At 46.6% G+C, this 24,002-nt stretch overlaps 1 protein-coding gene across 1 annotated transcript; it reads right to left on the reverse strand.

Moving 5' to 3' along the window:
* On the reverse strand, nt 1–23,405 carry Strip1 (striatin interacting protein 1). Its single transcript, XM_048351792.1, has 21 exons — nt 23,191–23,405; nt 18,814–18,883; nt 17,803–17,877; nt 17,346–17,480; nt 17,130–17,250; nt 16,249–16,317; nt 14,151–14,257; nt 13,920–14,047; nt 11,007–11,189; nt 10,247–10,464; nt 9,718–9,783; nt 9,553–9,616; nt 7,985–8,056; nt 7,518–7,592; nt 7,194–7,291; nt 6,060–6,186; nt 5,739–5,839; nt 4,079–4,145; nt 3,546–3,650; nt 2,449–2,653; nt 1–958 (listed from the first exon to the last, which is right to left on the reverse strand). Exons 1-21 carry the CDS (start codon nt 23,368–23,370, stop codon nt 711–713), a joined length of 2,514 nt encoding a protein of 837 aa, XP_048207749.1. The 5' UTR covers nt 23,371–23,405; the 3' UTR covers nt 1–710.
* Between the last annotated feature and the right edge of the window lie 597 nt (nt 23,406–24,002).

A 24,002-nucleotide genomic window follows, 5' to 3' on the forward strand; every position in this document is an offset into this window, starting at 1 on the left:
CAATGCAACAGCAGTTGTTTTTGCTTCTTTTAATGTAAACAGAATACACAAACACATTAAAAACCCCAACACGACAAAGAGAACACATATAGATTTACCTATTTACAGGCCCTTGTAAACCAAGAGGAATCTGGTACCTCTGGTTAAGGGAAGCCTTTCTTACTATCCTGACCCCATCCAAACCCCAAAAATGTAAAACGTAGTGGCTCTAGTACAACTGAACAAAATTTAGCAAGAGGCTGGAATGACATCAGGAACCATCCACCCCCCTCCACCCGCCCAGAAAAACCAGGGTGCCAACTTCCTAGTCTTAGCTCTCATCCATGGCAAGCTGACATGCAAAATCTGCATGCCTCAGGGAGAAACAGCATGACCCTGATATCCTGATGTATGAGGAAAGGTGTCCAGTCTAGCCAAACTTTTCTCAGCCCTGGGTGGATGATGAAATGAGTCATAATCAATTATACCCAAAAGAGGAAGGTGGGAGTTGGGGAGAAGAGAGGGAAGAGCAGATCCTTCTGGACAGAGAGCTCTTGAGGATGCTAGGCATCAAACCAGAGGCCAGCTGGGCTCACTCACAGGACCAGGGCTGGGGCACACAATGGAACTGTGCTGCCACCTGGAGGGAGAGAGGAGCACTGCAGCAATGACCAGAATAGTTCCTTAAGTCTGAGATCACCTTCTTTGTTCTAGTTCCCTGCCCAGTAGCCTCACTGCAGCAGCTCTTCCCAGGAAATGGGCTTAGAGAAGACCTCTCTTTCTAGCCAGAGGTCATAATTCATCTGGAAGTCCTCAGGAAGATCCACCCGCTGGCCCAGGACACTCTGCAGACAATTGTCCACTGGTAAGAAGTCAGGGTTGCTGTGTGTCCTGTCATAGCGCCGGGCATTAAAACGTTCAATGTTGGCACGGAGAGCGCACTCTTCTGCCTGGAAGTCCCAAGGCCGGGCATCAAGATCTGGAACAAAGCAGGAAGATACTGTCAGGAGCCCATCCCTCTAGCAGCTCCCCATGGGCTCTCTGAAGCTCAGAGGCCAGGCCAGTCAGCATACGGAGCAGAAGAGCTCCATGCCCATACTCAGGAAACCTGATAAGAATTCTTTCCTACATGCCACTGAGTCAGGTAAGGAACAAAGCCAGATAAATTGAGAGAGAGGCTTGTGCCCTTGAATTATGTAGCCCCAGAGAGAACTACATGCAAAACTCATTTTTCTAAAGGCGAAGTTCTCCCCAGTTCTCGGCTGTCAGAGGCAGAACCTAGAGACTTCTTGTTTACTCATTCTTTCTCAACTCCTTGACCAGGTACATCTTGAGCCTGAACAAATTTATAGGGTACTGGGAGTAGATGCTGTTACACAACCATGGTGCTATATGTCAGAACTTTTGCAGCCACATAACAGCTGTGGTGGGGTTGGGGAAATACTGTGAGGAGATGGAACCATATACCGCAGAAGGAAATGACATGGCTAATGTTTCAGAACAAAGTACAGTTGTTCTCTGTACCTGAGAATGCCAAACCCACAGAGGGTATACTGAAAGTATCCAAGCATCTGTGGATTTTAATATCTGCAGGGGTCCTGGGACCAATCCCTAGCACATACCAAGGGACTACACTCTGTGCTTAAGAGTCCTGGTTGTGATGGAGGCTGCACTGCCAGCAAGTGATGAGACTAAAAAAGAAGCAGGGCCAGATTATGCAGCGGAGTGGGCAACAGAATGAGTGGGCCTTAAAGAGTCTGACTCTAATTCTAAGGGAAAGAAGGGTATGATTTAACAGCACAGAGTCCATGTGTTGAGATCACTAGGGCCAAGTCTGAGATGCTGATGGAGGGGAAGAAACTAAAAGTGGGAGATAGCCAGGAGATAAGAGAGCTTAGGAAGCCAGAATTAAGGCAATCGCAGTGTTGTGCAATTGTTTTAAGGAGAACATCTAGCACTAGTGGCTCATGCCTGTCATCCTAGCTTCTCAGGAGGTTGATACGATTTGCAGAGAGCTTGGACAGACAAATCCAATAAAGAGAAAGCTAAGAATGATGTGAGGCCAAGAGTTCAAGCCCTGGTACTGGCACAAGAAAAAAAGGGAGCATGTGGGTAAATAGAGGTGTGATTGGCATACACTGTATAGATACATGAAAATGTCACAATGAAAACACCCTATACAACTAACATATACTAATTTCTTTTTAAATCTTCAAAAGGGGTAGCGGAAGTACTATTACAATCCCTCAAAAGGGAATGGCTTAGAAGGAACAGAAAAAAACAAACTAGGGGTAGCATCCCCCAAGTCCTTCCTAGAACTCCTATACTGATGTCACAAAGCTAGAGAGGGCTTCCTGTTCCTCAGCAGGAAGCTAAGGGCAAAGAGGCTCCTGAAGTACTACCAGCTGGGAGTTAAAGATGTTACCTTTCCCCATAGCCTTCCCCCATTCTTGTTCAGCCTGGCCTCACCATTGCCATATGCCCAGTCATCATTCAGCCGATGCCGCACTTTCTGGTAGATAGCAGACATGGTCTTCATGTTGCTCTTGCGCCACTGCCTCCCCAGGTACTTGGTCTGCACCTTGAGTAGCTTCAGCACATAGAGCTGCATCATGGCTTGTTTCACCTTCAGGGCACGCTTCAGGATGGGTGCTGACTTAAATACAACCAGCATCTGGGTAGGACACAACAGGGAGCCAGTGAGGACCGATGAGAATAAATGCACACAGTGCAATATGGCCAGTTAATGTTTCTGGGATTACAGACAGGGTGATAAGCCATGTCATTTCCCTTGGATGCAGAAGTTTGCTGGAACATGGGACTTTTAAGTACTAAAACTGGGAGAGCAGGAAAATCAGGAAGGTCAGTCATACTAATTATGGGTCACTTTGGAATATAAAGCTAGCTATGCATTCCTTCACCAGCACATTTCCACATGCACATCCACATAATTTCTGAGAATTATGAGAATTAACCTATCTACGCCCACAAAGGGATCCAGCATTAAAGAAGACCAGATACTATGCTCCCAGTCAGGATTTAAGAAGATACAGAAAAACCAGGCGCAGGCAGCTCATGCCTGTAATCCTAGCTACTCAGGAGGCTGAGATTTGAGGATCGTGGTTTGAAAGCAGTCAGGGCAGAAAAGTCCCCGTAGAACTCTTATTTCCAATTAACCACCAGAAAACCAGAAGTGGAACTATGGCTAAAAGTGGTAGGGAGCTAAGCTAACTTTTGGCAAAAACAGCTCAGGGATAGTGTCCAGGCTCTGAGTTCAAGCCCCACCACCACCACCACCACCACAACAACAATAAAAAAGATACAGAAAGTGTCTATGAGTGTAGATTTGTTTTAAAGTATGACCAAACCCCTTCCTGCTTCCAGTTCAACTCATCAAGACTCTAACACTGGAACTCAAGGGCATGGCTGCAGCAAACTAAGAGGATAGAGCTAGCTACCCAGGAAACCCCACCCTGGGAACTGACCCCCCTGGATCCCCTAGTGAAGGGGAAGGTAAAGGTGTAGCAATCTTCTATAAGCTCTCAACTCCAGGCCTGCTGACTCACCATTGTCCTTGAATGCTTCCATTTTGTCAGCTTGTTCAAGATTCGAAGCAGATTGATACAAGAAAAGAGGTTCCTCCAGCAAAACTGGTTGTTGTCACCTGCTTCCTGCAGAGTACATCCAGGAATAATCAAAATCCAACAGCTGGGTACTCAGCAGTGTCCAAAGGCCCTCAATATGCATGACAGCAGAGCAACTAGGTCTCCATAATGATCGAACACCCTAGAAGTTAACTAAACTTTCCTGTAGGAAACATGGGCTGAAAAATGGAGGGCTCTGGCCCTACAGTACAATGGAAGGACAGAAAAGCAACTCTATGAGGTGAACTCTGGATCAGCAGCCCTTTAAAACCATGCTTCCTGACCAACTAGCCACCATATCCAAGTCTTTCCACTATGTAACCCTAACTCCACATCCACTGGTTCTGTGCATTTCTGGTACTTTAAAAGTCAGGCCCTCAAATGACCTCCTGTGGGGAAGACAGCTCTAACCTTTGTTGGGAGAGGAAACACTTGCCACAGAGCCAGCCACTCACCAGACTCTCTGCAGTCAGCTCTGGCAGCTCATTCACCACACAGTGAGGGTAATCCAAGACAGAAATGCTGCAGAGAATAAGAGAACCCAAGCACCATCTGTGAGCAAAGACCTGAGTCTGGGCAACTATAACTGAGGGAGTTCCTGGCTTTTCTCCCTCACTTCCTGGAGGAGAAAGAATTTACCTTGTGTTGGGATCCATCTTTCCCCTTGATGGAAGGGGCTTGATGCCCCTCCCCCAGCCCTGGGGAATGCGGCCCTGCTACCCTCTCTGGATCGGAATCCAGAGAAACCGGTTGGGCAAACAGCCCCCAACCCACGCTAGCCAGCCCGGCGACTACCAACCCCACCCTGGCTCGGCGCGCTCGAGTGACGTTAGCCCTTGGGGGTCAGGTGATACCTTTCAGCCTATCGACATCCTGGCCAAACCCCTCCCCTCGGAATCATCTCCCCTTGTCCTTGTCTCAATAAAGTTAGTTCACTCTAAGAAGCTAGCCCCGTTGCATGTGTACGTCAGACTTCTAGCGATAAGGAGGCGGGCACACATCTGCGGCAGACCACGTGCGCGACAGGTCGGAGCTAACTCCCCCGTTCCCCTCTAGCTTATCTGCTGGTCGGATGACTACGGGAGAGGGCGTGAAAGGGAGGGTGGAAAGAAAGAAGTAAGAGTCCGAGCCGGGAGGGGCTAACAAGCCCAACACCTTGCTTGCCCCACCCCAACATCCCTAGCTATAAGACAAGAAAATATCCACTAGAAGAGAACTTGCAAAGTCCCTGTGGCTGAAGAACCACAGTGTGTAATGTGCTGTAGCTTTCCCCACAGCAATGAATCTGGGACTGGAGAAAAAAAGTGACTCACAGCAACATACCCTGATGAGCAAGTGCCTTACACTGATAAACAGGCACTGTTAAATGCAGCTGGTACCAAGCAGGTGTGGGGGTCAAGAGTCACCAGAAAGGACGGTACATATAGGCAAGCTCCTTATACAGATTGTCTCCTCAAAGAAGGAGGAAGAGGAGGGAGGAGGGAAGAGGGAGGGGTAAGGGGAGGAAGAAGAGGAAGGGGGAGGGAGGGGGAGAAAGAAGGAGGAAGAAAGAAGAAAAAAGAAGAAGAGGAGGAGAAAGAAGAAGAAAGGAGAAGAAAACAGAAAGGATAGTAAGGGCAAAACTCCAGCCCAGGATGAGTGCCTCTGTCCAGGCCAGACTGAGTCACCTGTGACTAGACTAGCTGGACTCAGATGTGACACCTGAACTTCTCCTTGGAGAAGAACTCTTATCTCATTCATCTCAATGTCCTGATGCTTGGCTGCGTACTGTCATTAGTGATGAAAAATGTTGTTTGCTGGGCACCAATGGCTCACACCTGTAATTCTAGTTGCTCAGAAGGCTGAGATCCAAGGATCATAAATTTGAAGTCAGCCAGGGGAGAAAAGTCCATGAGATTCTTTTCTCCAATTAAGCACCCAAACAGCCAGAAGCAGAGCTGTGGTTCAAACAATAGAGTGCTAGCCTTGAGCAAAAAAAGTTCAGGCCCTGAGTTGCAAGCTCCAGGACCAACACAACACAACCAACACAAAAATGTCAGCTGAATGGTCTCAGACCAGCTGGGAGCCCATCCATTCGGCCACACCCTCCCCTTCCTGGTCCCTGATACTCATCACCTGTTCTTGGCAGTGATGTAAGACATAATGTTTTGATTGAAGAACTTCAGGATCAAAGGGATGCAGTTGGCAAACACCAGGTGCTGAGCCATGTATTCAAACTGAAACCAACAGAACAAAACCATAAGCATGTCCCTTAGACCTTCCCCCTTTCCACCAGCGATTAAAAAAAAAAAAAAAAAATCCTTGGTTGGAGGACCATGTCTTTGAACTTTCATGCAGAATTCAGGTGGGTTCAAAAGTTGAGGCCTTGTTATTAGGAGATGGAAGAACAGCACTGAAGCCCAGCCCAGTGAACAGGAAGGAAGGTCCTGTATGTACCTGGTAGACGTGGTTCAACTTAAAATGTTTGAGCAGTAGCAGCAGCACAGCAGAAATGGCCTTAACAATGACCTCTTTATGGCGATTCACATCCACCCCCAACTTCATGCTCTGCAACACTGTCGTGCTAGAAACACAAGTGCCTGAGTGAATTGCTAGCACATGGCAGTATCTCCTCTCCAGGTGCCCACAACACAGTTGGGATTCCCAAGCATTCTGGGCAAAGGCTTCCATCCATGGACACCGCAGAGGTCAGAAAGAGGTCAGACTCATGACTCCATCCACCATCTCCCTAGCAATCTAACTTGGCACAAATGATCACTTCCCTACCATACTCCCTCTCAAGCATCCTCAACCTGCTTCTCTGCTTTTTAACCCAAAACAAATAGATCTCCCCTAAGCTTCAGTTACCATATTAACTTGAGCTCCTCAAATTGTGTTCTGTGGAACATCACTACACTGACGTTTCATGTTATGGGAGAAGAAAGGTTTGGAAGTTAGGTAACCTTACAAAGTAATGAGTCTATCAGTTTCTTATTTCAGGATTTCTCACTGTAAATCTTTACAAGATTTCCTTTATAGGAGGAAATACATTTCTGAAATTCTCTAGGACCATCTAAATGGTTTACTCTATTACTCTCTTTTTATTGTAAACCAATCCTTTCTTTCTCCTTCCTGTACCTGGCTATCACTGTCAGACTCCAGGGCAACAGCCACCCAAGAGTTGGGCTCAGATCTAGGAAGCCCTGGCAAACAGGCAGGCAGGCAGGCAGATCAGGTGAAGGCTCAGGTCTTTTTCAATGTAGAACATGACCTCATTTTGTACTCTTAATCAAAGAGATGAGGTCAGCCAGTGAGAAAGAACCCAAGAGTTCCACTCTATCTCCTGAGACATTCACTAGGATTCCACTTTCCAGGTCAATGGCCTCAGAAAATAATCTACACTAGTACAAGCCAGTACTGGCAGGCGAGCTGTCCAGACCAAGTGGCCAATTCTCCTCACAGTGGAATCCATTACAGTTTCCTGTAATTTAGTTTAGGAATGTCCTAAACTTAACCTGCAAAGAAACCAACCTAAATTGGCCCTTTCCCCTCTATGCTCTGCTCCAGACCTCGTACAAGAATGATACTCACGGCATCTCCTCAGGCAAGACATCTGCTAGGATGTTGATTGAGTCTGTTTTGGCTTTTGAGGTGGGTGCTGCAGCCAGCAGGATCTTCAGGAGGGCAATCTGGGAAGGGCAGACTGTTCAGACTCAGACACACACACACACACACACACACACACACGCATGCACGCACGCACGCACGCCCAGGACCATACAAAAGCCCTGAAAGGTGGTGCTCCTGTAGGCACTCAGGTATCAGAGTCCTTGTGGGGAAGAGGACCAGTCAGTGTAATGGGGAGAATCCCACTAGGAGTAACCACCAAGAGGGTCTTGGACACGAAACACTCACCATATACTGCGGCAGGCTGGGGAGCAAGCCTTGGTAGAGGGTTTCTGCAGGTACTTGCTCAACTTCCTCTTCTCCCTTTTAATACAGTGGGTATAAACACTGAAGTCCAGTCCAGGCTAAATCTGAGCCAACCTGATCGCTGACTGGAGGAGAATCTCTTAAGTACTAGTGTAAAGAGTCATGCCAATGATAAAGATTGTAAACTCTGACACATGCACTGCGCCAGGGCAGCAGCTTTTCTTGAAAACTGCTCAGCCAACCCTTATTCTCATTTTACAAGCAAGGAAACAAAAGCATAAAGAGATCTAGTCATGTGCCCATGCTGCCGCCCACTGCCTGTGAGAGCTGGATAGAGATGGGTGCCTAGTTCAGAGTCTGTGCTTGCAAGTCTTGTGCTACCTCCTGAGCAGGGCACTGGGCTAGAAGCTCTTTAAGGCAAGGCTGTGGGCTAAAGGCCTCCAACTCACCCCAGAGAGAGGAGAGCGCAGGTACTCCTCTTCCATCTGTGCCTGGACCTCTGCAATCGATGTGTACTTGTGCTGGGAGGGACAGGAAAAACACCCTTATTCGTTGGCCACATTTGCCCACTCTGGCAAAGATCTACAAACTCTCTTCTGAGAGGCTAAGACCACTAAGATCTTTAACTGAAGTCACAAATCCAAAATATTTTCCTAAATAGGAATATAATTTTTACAACCAAGGTAAAAAACCAACAGCAGATCAGAAAAAAGCAAGTCAAGGGAAGACAAGGGCTTTCAGATAGCAATGATTAAAAAATAAAATAAAATAAAAAAGCTATTAAAAGAAAAACCAAGTTCATACTCCAAATGCCTAGCAATAGAGACCATTTTGGCACTACAAATTTCAAAAACACATTTATACTCAAAGTATATTGGCAGAGTAGACATCTGGTCTTTTCTGTGTGCTGGATGGCTTTGAACCATAATTCTTGGAACTCAGTCTCCTGAGTAGGTAGGATTACAGGCATGAGCCACTGGCACCTGTCATTTAAAAAAATTTTTTTTGCCAGTCCTGGGGCTTGAACTCAGGGCCTGACCACTGTCCCTGAGCTTCCTTTTGCTCAAGGCTAGCACTCTACCTCTTGAGCCACAGTGCCACTTCCGGCTTTTTCTGCTTAAGTGGTGCTAAGGAATCGAACCCAGGGCTTTATGCATGCTAGGGAAGCACTCTATCGCTAAGCCTCATTACCAGCCCTGTTCTTCATTCTTGATGGCCCTTCCCATGAGCATTTTCAAAACATCCCTGGTCTGTTCCCTCTCCTTCCATCTACCCACTGCCTCTTCTTGGACTGATGATTATGGGAGGAAGAACAGAAGAGTCTCAGCACAAATTCTTCCTCTTCAGAATATGTTCACCTGCCTGCTGAGAACCTGAGCCCTTTCTGTGTTCTAGCCCTGCCCAAGCCTGGGTAGGTGAGCTCCTTAACTTCAGAAGTATAGCATTAGAGCATCCACACACTTCAGTTCAAACATCTCCTTCCTTGGTCACTCTATAAGCAGAAAAACTGGCATTCCTCTCTTTCAACTACCTCAAAACTTGGGCAAAGCCAGGCACTAGTAACTCACACTTGTAATCCAAGCTGCCAAAGAGCTGAAACCTGAGAATCATGTTTGAGGCCAACCCACACGGACAAATCTGAGAGAATCTCCAACTAACTAGCAAAAAGCCAGAAGTAAAGATGTGGCTCAAGTGGTAAATTGCAGACCTTCAGCAAAAAAGCTAACCAAGAACATTAAACCCAAAAACAAAAAAATAAACAAAAAACCTTTGGCAAGCAAAATGCAAGGGCTATTTATTAGACTCCTGAAACTCCAATGACTAGCAGGTAATATGATCTACTTAACAAACCTTCAGCCAATCCCATACAAAAGCCATGCTAAAAGATGTCAAACTTCTGAAGAACTGCCGATCAAGTTCTTACCGGCAGACATTTCTAAAAAGCTTCTCCCTTAGCCAGTCTCACTTTACTCACCGGGGAATGAACAAGGTCACAAGTTCATCCAGAATCACTTACCTGTTTCAGAGTCTTGATGCTTTCGTGGATTGGCCTTGGAAGCCCCACCACTGTGTTCGTGTCACTGGAGAATAAAGAAAGCCTTGCCCTAAGCCCAGACAAAAATTCACCTTGTTCCCCACCAAATGCCAGATGAATTTTGAAAGGAACTCAGAGCACACTTACCTGCCTAGAGTGTAGCCTATGAACTTGCTGCGGCTAGACTCAAGGAACATCTCAATGTCTTTCTCTCTACCAAAGAAAGAAAGTTTTATCATGTTTAATGTACCTGTGCTCTAATTGAAACAGAACATCAAGAAACTATGTAGAAGGAAAAGATTTTCATAATTGTACTCCTTTTTCAAAAAAAAAAGAAAAAACTCAAGGCTAGAGGCATGGTTCAGAAGTAGACTGTCAGCCTAGCAAGTATAAAGCCTTGAGTTCAAACCTTATATTGAGAGAGAGAGAGAGAGAGAGAGAGAGAGAGAGAGAGAGAGAACACCTAAGACAAGTCTGACTGAAAGCTAACAAATTACTGATGTAGGAATACAAGGTCCACTTCATATGAGACCAGCAAGGCTAGCCATACTAAAATCCCCAGAATTGCCTCAAAGCCAAGGTCAGTCTGGTCTTATAGAGGACCTCAACTGCTAACCAGGGGACGTGAGGGCTGTGGTTTCAGGAGCCATGAGTGTTCTAGAGAATGGAGACTCACCTGACCTTGGGAGCCCATGGGAGGCCCTTTGGACAGGTAAGCCTGTCAGTCTGGGGGTGCTGTAGTGGAGGAGGCATCACCTCATCACGCTCAAGGGGGAACGTCTCCCCCTCCAGACTGCTGTCATCATCATTCTCCTCTTCCTCTTCTCGAGAGTCATCAGCCTTGTAGGGATCCCGCTCATTGAAAGCATCCAAATTGTCCTGCTTTATCAGAGCCTAGATGCAGAGGGAAAGGAAACAGGACCAGTTGATGAAGAGACAGAAAAGAGAAATGCAACATGAATAAAACAAACACAAGAAGGTTGGATAGAGAGCTGAGAATCATGAAGAAAACAGGAGTCAAGATTGGAACCAATGGCTGGGGATATGGCCTAGTGGCAAGAGTACTTGCCTTCTATACACGAAGTCCTAGGTTCAATTCCTCAGCACCACATATATAGAAAAGGCCAGAAGTGGTGCTGTGGCTCAAGTGGCAGAGTGCTAGCCTTGAGTAAAAAGAAGCCAGGGAATTCAAGCCCCAGGACTGGCAAAAAAAAAAAAAAAAAATTGAGCAAATGACAAATTATTTCTTGCTCCAGCACCTCAAAAGTACCATGTTTGGAGTATTCTCTATAAACTAGGTCTGGGGTTGGAAATGGTGTCTCTGTTATGAAGGTATTTATGTGGACAAGATGTTCAGAGATGATTTCCAACACCCCATTCTTCTAGGAATTGTGCCCCTCTGAGTGTGTTTTTAAGCCTAGGGACCCTTGCCTCACCTTGTGCTCCCGACGGCCTCGTTTCTGCTGCTGCTCAATCAAGTCTGAAGCAGATGCTGGTGGAGAGGCAGCCCTCATGTTGCGGATCACTTTGATGCTGTCTTCAGGCAGTGGGGGGAGACCCAAGAGAGTGCGCTTCTCAGCCTTCATGCTCTGCAGCTCTTCAAAGCCACCCAGTGTACACTATGTCAGATGGGGGTTCAGAGCCAGAGTCACCATGCCTGCAAACCTGGTGCATGGTGGTGTCAGGCTCAAAAGCATGTATGACACCCTCATAACCCACACCTTTACAGAGATCTACATAGGCTCTGAATAAGGAACTAAAGCCACCCATAGGACAATTCAGTGGCTTCAGCAAGGAAAGGAGGAAAAAGGAACAAGAAAACACTGACAGACAGACTTTGGAGCGGAAATGCACTTAACTCTATATGCCTGATATATTCCTTTTTTGGGTGCAGGGTTTGAATTCAGGGATTCATACTTGCTAGTCAGGAGATCCTGAGTCATACCTCCAGCACTTTTACTCCTCAATTTTAAAAAAACAGCAGCAGATTGGAGCCAGTTCCTAGAAACACTGGCAGACTCACATTTCAGAAGTTGAACATGAAGTGGTACATGTGGTACATGTCTGTAATCTGACTACTGTACTTAGGAGGCAACAGCAAGTTCAAGGCCAACCCAGAAAGTTAGTGAGACCCTATCTCAGAAACAAAATGCAAAACAACAGGACTGGGTGAGTAGACTCAAGTGATAAAGAGTGTTTGCCTACCATGAGCAACACCCAGGATTCAAAGCGCCATACAAAAAAGTCTCTGGGCACGGGAAGCTCATGCCTGTCTACAGTCGTAGCTACTCAGGAGGCTGAGATCTGAGTATCATGGTTTGAAGCCAGTCTGGACAGGAAAGTCCATAAGACTCTTATCTCCAATAAACTACCCCAAAAGCCAGAAGGGGAGCTGTGGCTCAAGTGGTAGAGCACTATCTTTGAGCAAAAGAAGCTCAGGGATATCACCTAGGCCCTGAGTTCAAGCCCCCAAACCAGGAAAAAAAAGAAAAGGAAAAAGTCTTTTCCAATTTTAGTATAATTCAATTTGAATTATATCCTTGGTTATTAAAAAAAAAAAAAGCTTTGCCTACTAAACATCCTCCTAGATCAAACTCCAGCATCAGAAGAGTCATTGTAGGTTTCTTAGTGTCACTGTCCCTGAGCAACTCGGCTTCTCAGCTTTCCCTTCTGGTTTCAGCGAGGATGTCTGGCCAAGATAAAACATGCAATGACCTAGAGGCCCTAACCTCAGGATGCCCTGGTCACATGGTTAGCAGACCATTTCTAGAAAAAGAGGAAGAGCCCCACTAGGATCGGTACTTCTCCTGGTAGAAAGGGCTCTAGCCAGGACCTGGCTGCAGACAATACCCCCAAGCCAAGTATACTGGCACTAATTCCCCACTCAGCTAGGAACAGTTTTATACCAGGAGAAAATCAGACTAGAAATCAGGACTCATTCTTGCTTCCTTCACCTGACATGTGGCCAAGAGCCCTAACAATAGTAGTTCTATCTTTGCCTCAAATCACCTTACAAAGCTCAAGTTTGGGAACTGCTTCCTAGAGTCACCTTGTCTGAGGGACACTGTTCTTTTCTTTTTTTTTTTTTTGGCCAGTCCTGGGGCTTGAACTCAGGGCCTGAGCACTGTTCCTGGCTTCTTTTTGCTCAAGGCTAGCACTCTGCCACTTGAGCCACAGTGCCACTTCTGGCCATTTTCTGTATATGTGGTGCTGAGGAATCGAACCCAGGGCTTCATGTATACGAGACGAGCACTTTACCACTAGGCCATATTCCCAGGCAGGGACACTGTTCTGTAGGGGATGGCTGTGCCTTTAAGAGGACAGCTGGCTTTAGCCTGTCCCGCCTCCTTCCGGTCGGAAGAGAAGTCCCCGCCCCTGGGGGCGAATGCCATCATGGCATTGGAGCCCCCAGAGACCTGGCTCTTGGGAGGGCTGTGGTCGCAGCCCATAGAGGGACACATGAGGGAAAGCCCATTCAGCCAATCGTTAATATTCAATTAGTCCCTCCTCTTTCTGCCTGCCATTACCGTTATAAATCCCTCCCTAAAGATTCTTTTGAGACTGGCGCAACACCCAGACCAGCTCCCCGAGGCCTTTTTCCTGCGTAGGCTCCGGACATGTGACGGGGGAAGGGGGGGGGAAGCCTGGGCATCTTTCCTCTCAGCGTAATCCACAAAGATACGCTTTACTCCTTTGGCAGGCGGGAGGGGTAGAGCCGAGTTTCTTTCATAGTTTGGTATTTGGGCATCTCCCCGGGAGAAACAGGGAGAGGGGGGTCTAGAACCCCAACACTGTTCTATGTCTGAGACAACAGGTTGGAAGAGTCAAGGAGCCAGCCAGCCAAACTTGAATCAAAGGCCATGTCCTCCTTGGATGCAGTGGGCCGAAAGATATTTATTTCACCATCTCCTTTCAGGGGCTTTCAAAATGTTTTCTTTCAGCCAAACAAGTTTTATATTAATATAACACAGTATTCAAAAGGATATAGTCATTTGTGACTATCCATGGGGGTCTTGTTTCCAGGACCTTTCACCTCAAGCCCCTCCCCTGGACAAAACCCAAAATCTACAGGTGCTCAAGCCCTTGTATAAAATGGTATGGTATTTGCATATAACCTATGCATAGCCTCCTGCAAACTTTATCTAGATTAGCTATACTACCAAATATAATATAAATGCTAAATTATATTTCTACTACTATTCAGGGGATGACTATTTTTTAAAGTTTTCATTTATGTTTGGTTGAATCAAGGAATACAAGTCTGCAGATAGGAGGGCTACCTACACAAGGAAGTCTACTTCTCTCTGTCCTTTAGCATCTGGGCACCCCATCCCCAAGTAGGTGCTCACCAATACTGTCTTCCAGAGCAGCAAGAGAACTTTCTTCATAGGGAAATGAGGAGCATGGCCACTGCAAAATTTGGTCACCATCCCAAACAGCATGATGGCAAACGGTTCATTGTTGTATAGTGGAGAGCCTAGGGGTGACCCAAAGGCATCAGGACCATAAGTAGCAACAGTACCCTCCCAAACCCTCCAGGCTCCCAGGCAGGGACTGAAGAGAGGATCCCTAGGTCCTACCCAGCTCAGCTCTGAAGGTTTGTCGCATTGTTCTCCACTCAGCTTTGTCACCTTCACAGTCCTGGTGAACAGTCTCCACAATCAGGTACATGATGTTGAGCAGGACCCTGAGCACAAGAATCAAGTTTATAAGAGTAGGATGGGTCTCAAGAGGCACCCTTAACCATGTTTGGCACCCTCAAACTGCACTCAGGAGGATGAAGCAGGAAGATCAAGTTCAAGGTTAGCCTGGGCTACATAGTGTACCTGGCCTCAAAAAAGCAGCGGGGTTAAAGAGCCAACCTTGGCTACCTCACATCCCAGCTACCATGAAGAAAGTCCTGTATACAAAGGCTTTCTGGTGGGTGAAGGCTGTAGGTAGAAAATGAGAAGTGGCAATCTAAGCATCCTTGCAGAGCAAACACAAGTTTAGTCTTTTCCCTTTGCTACTTCCTCTACTGTTCAGGTTGCTTAGGCAGGGATCATATCTAATTCAGTTTTGCATCTCAAGTGCTATATACAAAGATAAATGAATGTGCTGAACACCAGCTCACACCTGTCATCCTTGGGAGGCCGAGATTTGAGGATTACGGTTCCAAGCCAATCCAGGAAGGAAAGTCTAGGAAACTTTTATCTCCAATTAATCTGGTGATTAATCAGTTAAGCCAAAGGTGGAGCTGTGGTTCAAGTGGTACAGCACTAGCTTTGAGCACAAAAGCTTAGGGACAGGGCTGGGAATATGGCCTAGTGGCAAGAGTGCTTGCCTCCTACACATGAAGCTCTCGGTTCGATTCCCCAGCACCACATATATGGAAAATGGCCAGAAAGGGCCCTGTGGCTCAGGTGGCAGAGTGCTAGCCTTGAACGGGAAGAAGCCAGGGACAGTGCTCAGGCCCTGAGTCCAAGGCCCAGGACTGGCCAAAAAAAAAAAAAAAAGCTTAGGGACAGTACCTAAGCCCTGAGTTCAAGCCCCAGGACTCACACAAAAAAGAAAATAGGAATGAATGTGAGTAAGAATCATTAAAAGTATTTATTGCTCTAAGCTGCATAGGAAGACAAAAAAAAAAAAACCCACAAAAAACAGGTGACAGGAAGCTGTGGAGGTGAAAAATAGAATGAAAGGATAGAATGACAGTAAGAACAAGAACAGGGCTAGGGGGGCTGGGGATATGGCCTAGTGGCAAGAGTGCCTGCCTCGGATACACGAGGCCCTAGGTTCGATTCCCCAGCACCACATATACAGAAAACGGCCAGAAGCGGCGCTGTGGCTCAAGTGGCAGAGTGCTAGCCTTGAGCGGGAAGAAGCCAGGGACAGTGCTCAGGCCCTGAGTCCAAGGCCCAGGACTGGCAAAAAAAAAAAAAAAAAAAAGAACAGGGCTAGGAATGTGGCTTAGTGGTAGAGTGCTTGCCTAGCATTCATGTAGCCCTGGGTTTGTTTCCTCAGTACCACATAAACAGAAAAAGCCATAAGTGGCACTGTGGCTCAAGTGGTAGAATGCTAGCCTTGAGCAAAAATTCAGGGCCAGTGCCCAGGTCCTGAGTTCAAGTCTCAGAACTGGAAAAAAAACAACAACCCATCAAGAACAGTTTACATGATGGAGTGGAAAAATTGATGGAATGGAAAACAGGAAAGCTAGGGACCCCAACTATAGTAGGGAATACTACAAACACACATCCAACCTGAAAACCTTTGAGACCCACAAAAAGAAAGATGTCAGCATCACGATATGGAAAGGTATTATTGTTTTTTAGCAACTGCTACCATTTCCTGTGTTTCGGTGAAATGTGATGATATAGTCAATGCTAACCCAATGTAGATGGGAACCAAGCTATGAACATGAGAGGTAGAGCCCAAAGAGCAACATCCTGAATTTTGTTCAAATATTTAATACTCCACAACCAGGTTCTTAGCATCTCCATTAAGTGGCTTGATTGTGGGAAAGTTTCCTTTGGATTTTCTACCACCTTTGTCTAAATAACTCAAATTGAGGCCATCCCACCAGATTCATGTGTGCAAGACTGCACACAGAGCAAGGAAACCCAAAGATCCTCCCAGCCCTGCTCCCAGGCCACTCTCTGGCTAATGCTCAGGGTCCTCAAGGCTTGCTATTTGTCTTACCTCAGGTCTGTGCTGTCCGCCAGGGAAATGGCAGGCTTCCTCACCGCACTGCTACAGGCAGCACTGTTGCTGTAGGAGAACTGAGAGTCAGCATCATGCCCCAGCAAGGCAGACAAGTACTGTCTCATAGGGCTAGATGCTACAATATATGCTTACATTGCACAAGAGGTCAGAGGACACACTGATTAGGAATTTAAACCCTGGAACAGATTGCCAAATCTCTAAGTTTGAATCCTGACTAACACTTACTTTGTGCACTCAGACAAAGTAGGCAACTTCTCTGTGCCTCAGTTTCTTCATCTACAAAATAGGGCTAATAACAGTAGTTATGTCATACAACATGAATTAGCACAGGCAATACTCTCAGAACAATGCCTGGAACATGTAGCACTTAATGAGTACTCTTAACTATTATTATTAATGGTTGTTGTCCTTACATGAGCAGCAGCTGACCTGTCCATCCGACAAACAATCAGTGGTGACACAGGCTAGAGCAGCTTTGATTGAGCCTGTGTGTCAGATCTGTGACAGACCTCTTGCTAAGGGAGAAAGTAAAGGGGAAACTGGAGAGTCTATAGGCTCAAAGGAGAGTTCAAAAGAAGCAGCCTTTTTGTGAGAGATGCCTTAGATCTGGGCAGGTCCTACAGAGTCTGGTGTAAAATCTCTGGTAATAGGGACCCATCATTAGTCTCTATTATCTTCAAGGCGTGGTCAAGAAATTACAGCATTATTCAACCTAGGTGATCAGGATACTGTGGGAATAGACCCTCAGCTTCAAGTGGCCCATTTGCCCATCTCAAAACCAGTTAGTTAGGTTCTCGATCTCCCTTCCCACCACTGTCTTCTCTTCCCTATTTAAGCCCCTCAGCAGAAGTGCTCACTCTATTTCCATGTTCAGAAGCTCCACCAAGGCATTGAACGTGCCCACCTCCAGGAGCAGAAAGATGTTGTAGCGCATCCAGAACTGCACTTCTGCTTCCGAGCTGCACTCCCCAAAGGTGCCTGCAAACACAGGGCACATTGTACCCAGCCTCTCCACACATGGGACTACTGGGCAATGTCAATGGCAGGGGTCCCTAAGGAGGTCTACACAGTACCTTGGGCAACATAGAGAATTGCTCGGGCCACCTTGAGTCTTTTCTCTCTGGCAGTGACTTCTAAGCCATCTAAGAGCCTCATGGCATAGGTCCGGTGCTGGTTGGTATCCAGCTCAGTCCACTTCTTGTCTGTCACTGCAGGGAGAGAGACCACTTACAATTGAGCTACAAAAAATCCTGACAATGGAGCAGATTGTGTTCGTCCTCTAAATTCAAGACTACGATAGGACCAGAAAGGGTGTTTCTCTCTATGCTGCTCTATGAATTTCAATTGCCTTAAAAGGCCACCACCAAAATTTCCACAAAGCTCACTCTAAATAAATGTTGTATTTAACCTTAAACAATAATGATACAGGCTTCTCACACTCAAGGAAAACAAGATTATTCAGATGATCAAGAAAAATTATATCTCCTGATGCCTATAAAGGGAACTAAGAAAGGGTTGAAATCATCTCACCATGCATCCGGAAGTCCTCCTCAAAGCACTTTCGGTTCATCAGGAATTCTGGCCCTTCTGTGTAGCTGTAAAGCTCTGCCAAGAACAACACTTATCACCATCAATGCATTCTAAACCCAGTCTTACATGCAGCAGAGAAAGCAAACATCTGCTTCCAATCCAAACTTTGTATGAGTTACAGTGACACCTGGATTATGCTTTCTAGTTACTAAGAGGATCTTAGTACTCTAATGGGCACAATGGAGAAGATGGTGACCAGATAATAATCAGAGTGCCAATGGAGCATAAATCCAGGCACTCCTAGTTTGATGTGCATCCATCAGAGAATGAACATATATCTATCTTTCAGGTGCCACCTTCTGAGGACCTGAATTATGGAGACCAAAGAAAGCTGCTCATGTTGACCCATGTTACAGATGAACAGCAGTGACAATAGAAGTGCACATATGCAAGTACACTGGCTGCTGCCCCCTACAAAATACTATTGTAGGAGAAGCCACTGTCAGGGATGTGCATGGCCAAAGGGCATGACTATCATCTAATACAGGGACTAAGCTCTTTTGCCAACTGAGATAACCACAAATAGACACTTCATAAAAAGAAAAGGCAATCCAAGTAAAAGAAAATCAAGGGCTGTGGATATGGCCTAGAGGCAAGAGCGCTTGCCTCGTATACTTGAAGCCCTGGGTTCGATTCCCCAGCACCACATATACAGAAAATGGCCAGAAGTGGCGCTGTGACTCAAGTGGCAGAGTGCTAGCCTTGAGCAAAAAGAAGCCAGGGACAGTGCTCAGGCCCTGAGTCCAAGGCCTAGGACTGGCAAAAAAAAAAAAAGAAAAGAAAAAGAAAATCAAAATTTGACTCAGGGTCTAACTCATATAACTAACACATGTATCAATGACAGGACTAACAAGTGACAAAATGAACTCCAAAATGATATTAATTCTTAATCATCTTAAAACCAAGTTAAAAAAAAAACTATCTTTAAATAAATGAAGGCTCATATCTTACCTGACAGCTCTGCAGCCCATTTGTCTGTGTCAGCATATTCAAATTCAAGGTCCGGAGACTCAGAATAGCCCTTTTGATAAAAGCAGAAATTTTGCAAAAGGTCATCCTGAATGCTTTCCAAAGGGAAAATTACATATGCTTTCAGAAATCCTGTTGCGTCATAGGACACTATTGCTTCCACTTTTTTGATGTTTTATCACAAGCTTGTCTCCGGAGCTAGTTCAAGTCTCCCTGTTAAGGCCTGTCAGCACCTTATACTTTGTCTTCAGAGTACTTACTATAAACTATAATTATATACTGGCATGTTTGTTTAATGTGTCTCTCTATGAGACTACAAGTTTCCTGAGAACAGGAAGTTTATCCATTGTGCTCATCAGTGATTTCACTGGCTTATATTCAAATATATGCCTGTTAAGTGAGTGAACACACTTTCTTTTGTTCAGAGAATGGCCTTTGCATATAATCCTGAAAATCCAGAAGCCCCAACTTCTTTCTGGAGAGTGGGCTGTCAACAACTCAGGACAAAATGAGTATGGAAATGCTCAGCTTCCCTGCTCTTGTTTCAATTTTTATGGAGATGAGAACTGACAGATTGAGAAGGAAGAAATGGAACAGATTGGCTTCCCTCCCACTCAGAAGAGAAGGAAACAAAGAGAATCTTTTTACTGCTAGAGAGGTGATTCCAAGACATTGCCACCTTGGAAACCTTGTATTCAGAACAGGGCAAAAACAAGGAAGAAATATTTAAGTAAACTCCCTAGGCCTAATTAGACATAGCTCAGTGGAAGAGCATTTGCTTAACATGTATAAAAATCCCTGGGTTTGATCTTCAGCACTGAAAAGGGGGAAAAAAGAGAGACACACAAGAGATGGGGGATGTGACTCAAGTAATGGAAGTTCCAGCCCTGAGTTTAATCCTGAGTACCATGAAAAAGGAAAAAATTAAAACCAAATAACATCTTCTTACAAATTGTGAGGACAAAGACCACTCACAAAATGACATAACCATAAACAAAAGCTGTACTCCTTAGTCATAGACAATAGTAGATACTTTTATACATTACTGAACTTCAGTTTCTTCATTTACGGAATGGGAATAACAAAAACCTACCTTTTGGGGGTTAATCTCTTTTTTTTTGAGTGGGGGTCTGGGGTTTAAACTCAGTGCTTCACACTTACCAGGCTCTACCACTTGAGTTATGCCTCCCAGTGCTTTTAGCTTGAGGTGCTTTTCAGATAGGGTCTGCTGTTTTTATGCCTGGTTGGCTGGAACCAAGATCTTCTAACTTATGTCTGCCATGTAGCTGAGACAAATACTCCCACACCCAGATTTTTCATTGATATGGGGTCCAATTTTCTGCCTAGGCTGGTCTTGAAGAGCAATTCTCCCAATCTTTAGTCCAGCTCGGTTTGGAACATTTTTTTTCTTGTCAGTCGTGAGGCTTGATCTCAGGGCCTGTCTCTGTCCCTGAGCTCGTTTGATAAAGGGTAGTGCTCTACCACATTAAGACACAGTGCCACTTCTAGTTTTATGATAGTTAATTGGAGATAAGAGTTTCATGGACTTTCCTGCCTAGGTTGGCTTTGAACCACTATCCTCAGATCTCAGCCACCTGAGTAGCCAATCTTAACAAGCATGAACCACCATGATCTGGCTCTGTTTTGAACTTTTTGAGACAGGATCTCTCTTTGTAGTCCAAGCTGGCCTGGAATTCACTACGTAGTTCAGGCTGGCCTTGAACTCATGATTTTCCAGGTTTAGCCACCTGAGTACTGGGTTTATAGGCATGTGCCACTACATTGGTGACCTTGAACTAACCAAAATTGTGTAGAGCATACAAAGCTCTAATCAAATGTCATCCTCCCTGTCTTTCAGGTACTATCAGGCTCCAAATTACTTGTGTCAGCTACAACTAGAGGAAGTGTGCAGCATCAGCATTTGTAACAGATTTAGACAGGTCTCCCTTCCTGTTTGACTGGCCTTCCACATACACAGTCTACTTGGAAATTAAAGGATAGAAAGAGAAGTTAAAAAGTACCATAGGGTTAGGGGTATAACCCAGCAAGAGAGAGCTTGCCTAGCATGCAAGAGGTCTTCAATTTGATCACCAGCATCAAATAAAAATAAAGCTAAATAATATGCATCCAAGAGTATTTTATCTGACTGTGGCTACTTAGGAAAATTTTAAACTATTTTTTATTTTTATTTTTTTTAATGACTTTATTTATTTATTGCCAGTCCTGGGCCTTGGACTCAGGGCCTGAGCACTGTCCCTAGCTTCTTTTTGCTCAAGGCTAGCACTCTGCCCCTTGAGCCACAGCGCCACTTCTGGCCGTTTTCTGTATAGGTGGTGCTAGGGAATAGAACCCAGGGCTTCATGTACACGAGGCAAGCACTGGCTGGGGATATGGCCTAGTGGCAAGAGAGCTTGCCTCCCATACATGAAGCCCTAGGTTCAATTCCCTGGCACCACATATACAGAAAATGGCCAGAAGTGGCGCTGTGGCTCAAGTAGCAGAGTGCTAGCCTTGCGCAAAAAGAAGCCAGGGACAGTGCTCAGGCCCTGAGTCCAAGGCCCAGGACTGGCAAAAAAAAAAAAGGGAGGGCTGGGATGTAGCTCAAGTGGTAGGCCATGTGTCTAGTATGAGCAAAGTGCTGCATTCCATCCCTAGCCACACACACACACACACACACACACACACACTACTTTCACAGGAAGATGGGTTCATCATCTCATTATTTTCACAATCCTCCAAACTTCAAAGATTATTGAGTAGGAGCTGGGCACCAGTGGCTCACACCTGTAATCCTAGCTACTCAGGAGGCTGAGATTAGAGCATGGTGGTTCAAAGCCAGCCAGAGGAGGGAAGTCTATGAGACTTTAATCTCCAATGAACCACAAAAAAGCCAAAAGTGGAGCTGTGGCTCAAGTGATAGGAGAACCAACTTCGAATCAAAAAGCTGTGCTCAGGCCCCAAGTTTAAGTCCCAGTACTACACACACACACACACACACACACACACACACCACACACACACACACACACACACACACACACACACACACACGGCCTGTTGCTATTTTAAAGAATTCAAGGCAGGCTCAAGATATTTTCCTCTACTTTGGGCTTACCAATTTTTTCCCCTCTTCCTGACTTGAATGGGACCTGAGCACTGTCCCCGGCTTTTTTTTTGCTCAAGGCTAGCACTCTACCACTTGAGCCATAGCGCCACTTCTGGCTTTTTCTGTCTATGTGGTGCTGAAGAATTGAACCCAGGGCTTCATACATGCTAGGCAAGCACTCTACTGCTCAGCCACATTCACAGCCCAGGCTTACCAATTTTAGGCATGTTTTATCATAGGCTTGAGTTTACAACAAACAAAAATACCAGACCTTTGAGAGGAACTGATTTCATAGGTCTAAAGATAGTATCATCACTCTTTGGTATGAGCTGAGACATTACGCTTGGACAATGAAGAATTTCCTCTCATTAGCTGTCTGCTGATCAGGCTGGGAGCTGTCTCAGGTGAAGCTGCCTGCATAGTAAGTGCTCTGGAAACTAGTAAATGCTCTGGGGACGTGATGATTAAGAAGCCCTAAAATGCCGCGATGTGTGCGTGTGCCTCCATTCATGAATTCTGCAAAGGGAAGCAGTGGGAGGAATTTTAACTTGGGGCGAGGTGAATAGTCAGCTCCAGACTACGGTGTCTCCTCAAGGGGAGACACAGCAAACTAGCAAGAGAGAAGGGAATCCAGCGCCCTAACACATTTTTAAATCTGTATTTCCGGTCTTTTTTTTTTAACTGTCCTAGCATCAAACACACTGTTATACTAACCACAAGTCGCCGACTGCCCGTGGCCAGTGCCCGCACTGGTTAAGGCTGGTGGGAAGCTGGTATTGTCTCCCTAGCACTCTGGCGATCTCTGGCTGCACAGCCCAAGCAGTGATAGTGATCATAAGCTTGGTTCTAAGCGCCTTCGGCCCCCGTCCCTCCCCTGCCTACACGCGCCGTCCACAGCACGCCCAAGAGCGGAGGCCCCCGGTGATCAGCTGGTGCGCGGGAGGCACCGCACCGGCTCCCGGGGCTCTGGTGGCCCCCCGCGTCCCTGCCGCGGGCTCGGGCGAGGCCACGCCCACAGCCCCGCGGCCCGGCCAGCCAGCCGCCGGGCTGGGGAGCTCGGCCCCGCGGGGCTCCGGGCTTCCCGCCCCCGGCCGCGGGAGCCGCCACGCGGCCCCTTTCTCCACACAGTGACAGTTCCCGGGCAAGGCCCGGACGAGTCCCCTCGAAGCCCGGCTTCGCTAGTGCTGGGCGGCCCCAGGAAAGACGCTGCTGTCGCCCGCCCCCTGCTAGCCTCGCCCCCCGAAGCTCCTGACCTCCGAGTCTTTGCGCTGGTTGCGGTTAAACTCTCGAGCCTTGCCCCCCGGAAGAAGCCCTCCGCCAGCCCGGGGTGCCCCGGGGGGAGGCTGCGGGGTTGCGGGCGGCGGAGGTGGAGGTGGCTGGGGCTGCTTGTTGTTCACAGTCAACGGGCCGGGACCGGCAGCCGCCGGCTCCATCTTGGCTGCTCCACACCCCCTGCTCGAGTTCGCGGACCGTCCGTCGCCGTCCGGCAACTCTCGCGTGATTTCCCCCAGGAACGTTCCCCGGTCGCCATGTTGAGTGTGGCGACAAGTGCCGAACGCCATCTTGGCTGCCTGTCACTGCCTGAGATTCCTTCTTCCAGAAGTCCTTTCTTTTCAACCTTTTCATTCTGTTCCCGTTTGGGTGTCATTCTACCGTCGTTCCTTCAGTCTCGTTGACCTTCCTCTTTGCACAGTTACCAGGGCCACTGCCCCTAATCAGGGCCTGAAGCAACATTATAGGGAACAAAATGAAATCCCAGTCATACAGTTGATGGTCACGTGCAGGACAGATACAAACAAACGAATAAATATAGCACTGTGCATTTGTGTGCTGGGATTTGAACTCAGAACCTAGAACTTGGTGGGATTCTCTGCTGGGAAGCTGCTGCTTCTGTCCAAGACACAGTTTTGGCAATTGAATTCAACGAACATTTAATAAATGTCTCCTGTGTTCCAGACACTGGAATAGAATGGAGCAGTCACGGTACATAGCAGGGCCTGGTAGCCAGAACCATATGGCTACTACACTGAATAACAGGTGAGGGAGGAATGGGAGGGATGGTCAA

This window comes from Perognathus longimembris, chromosome 7 (assembly GCF_023159225.1).
Source record: "Perognathus longimembris pacificus isolate PPM17 chromosome 7, ASM2315922v1, whole genome shotgun sequence".
Lineage (NCBI taxonomy): Eukaryota > Metazoa > Chordata > Mammalia > Rodentia > Heteromyidae > Perognathus > Perognathus longimembris.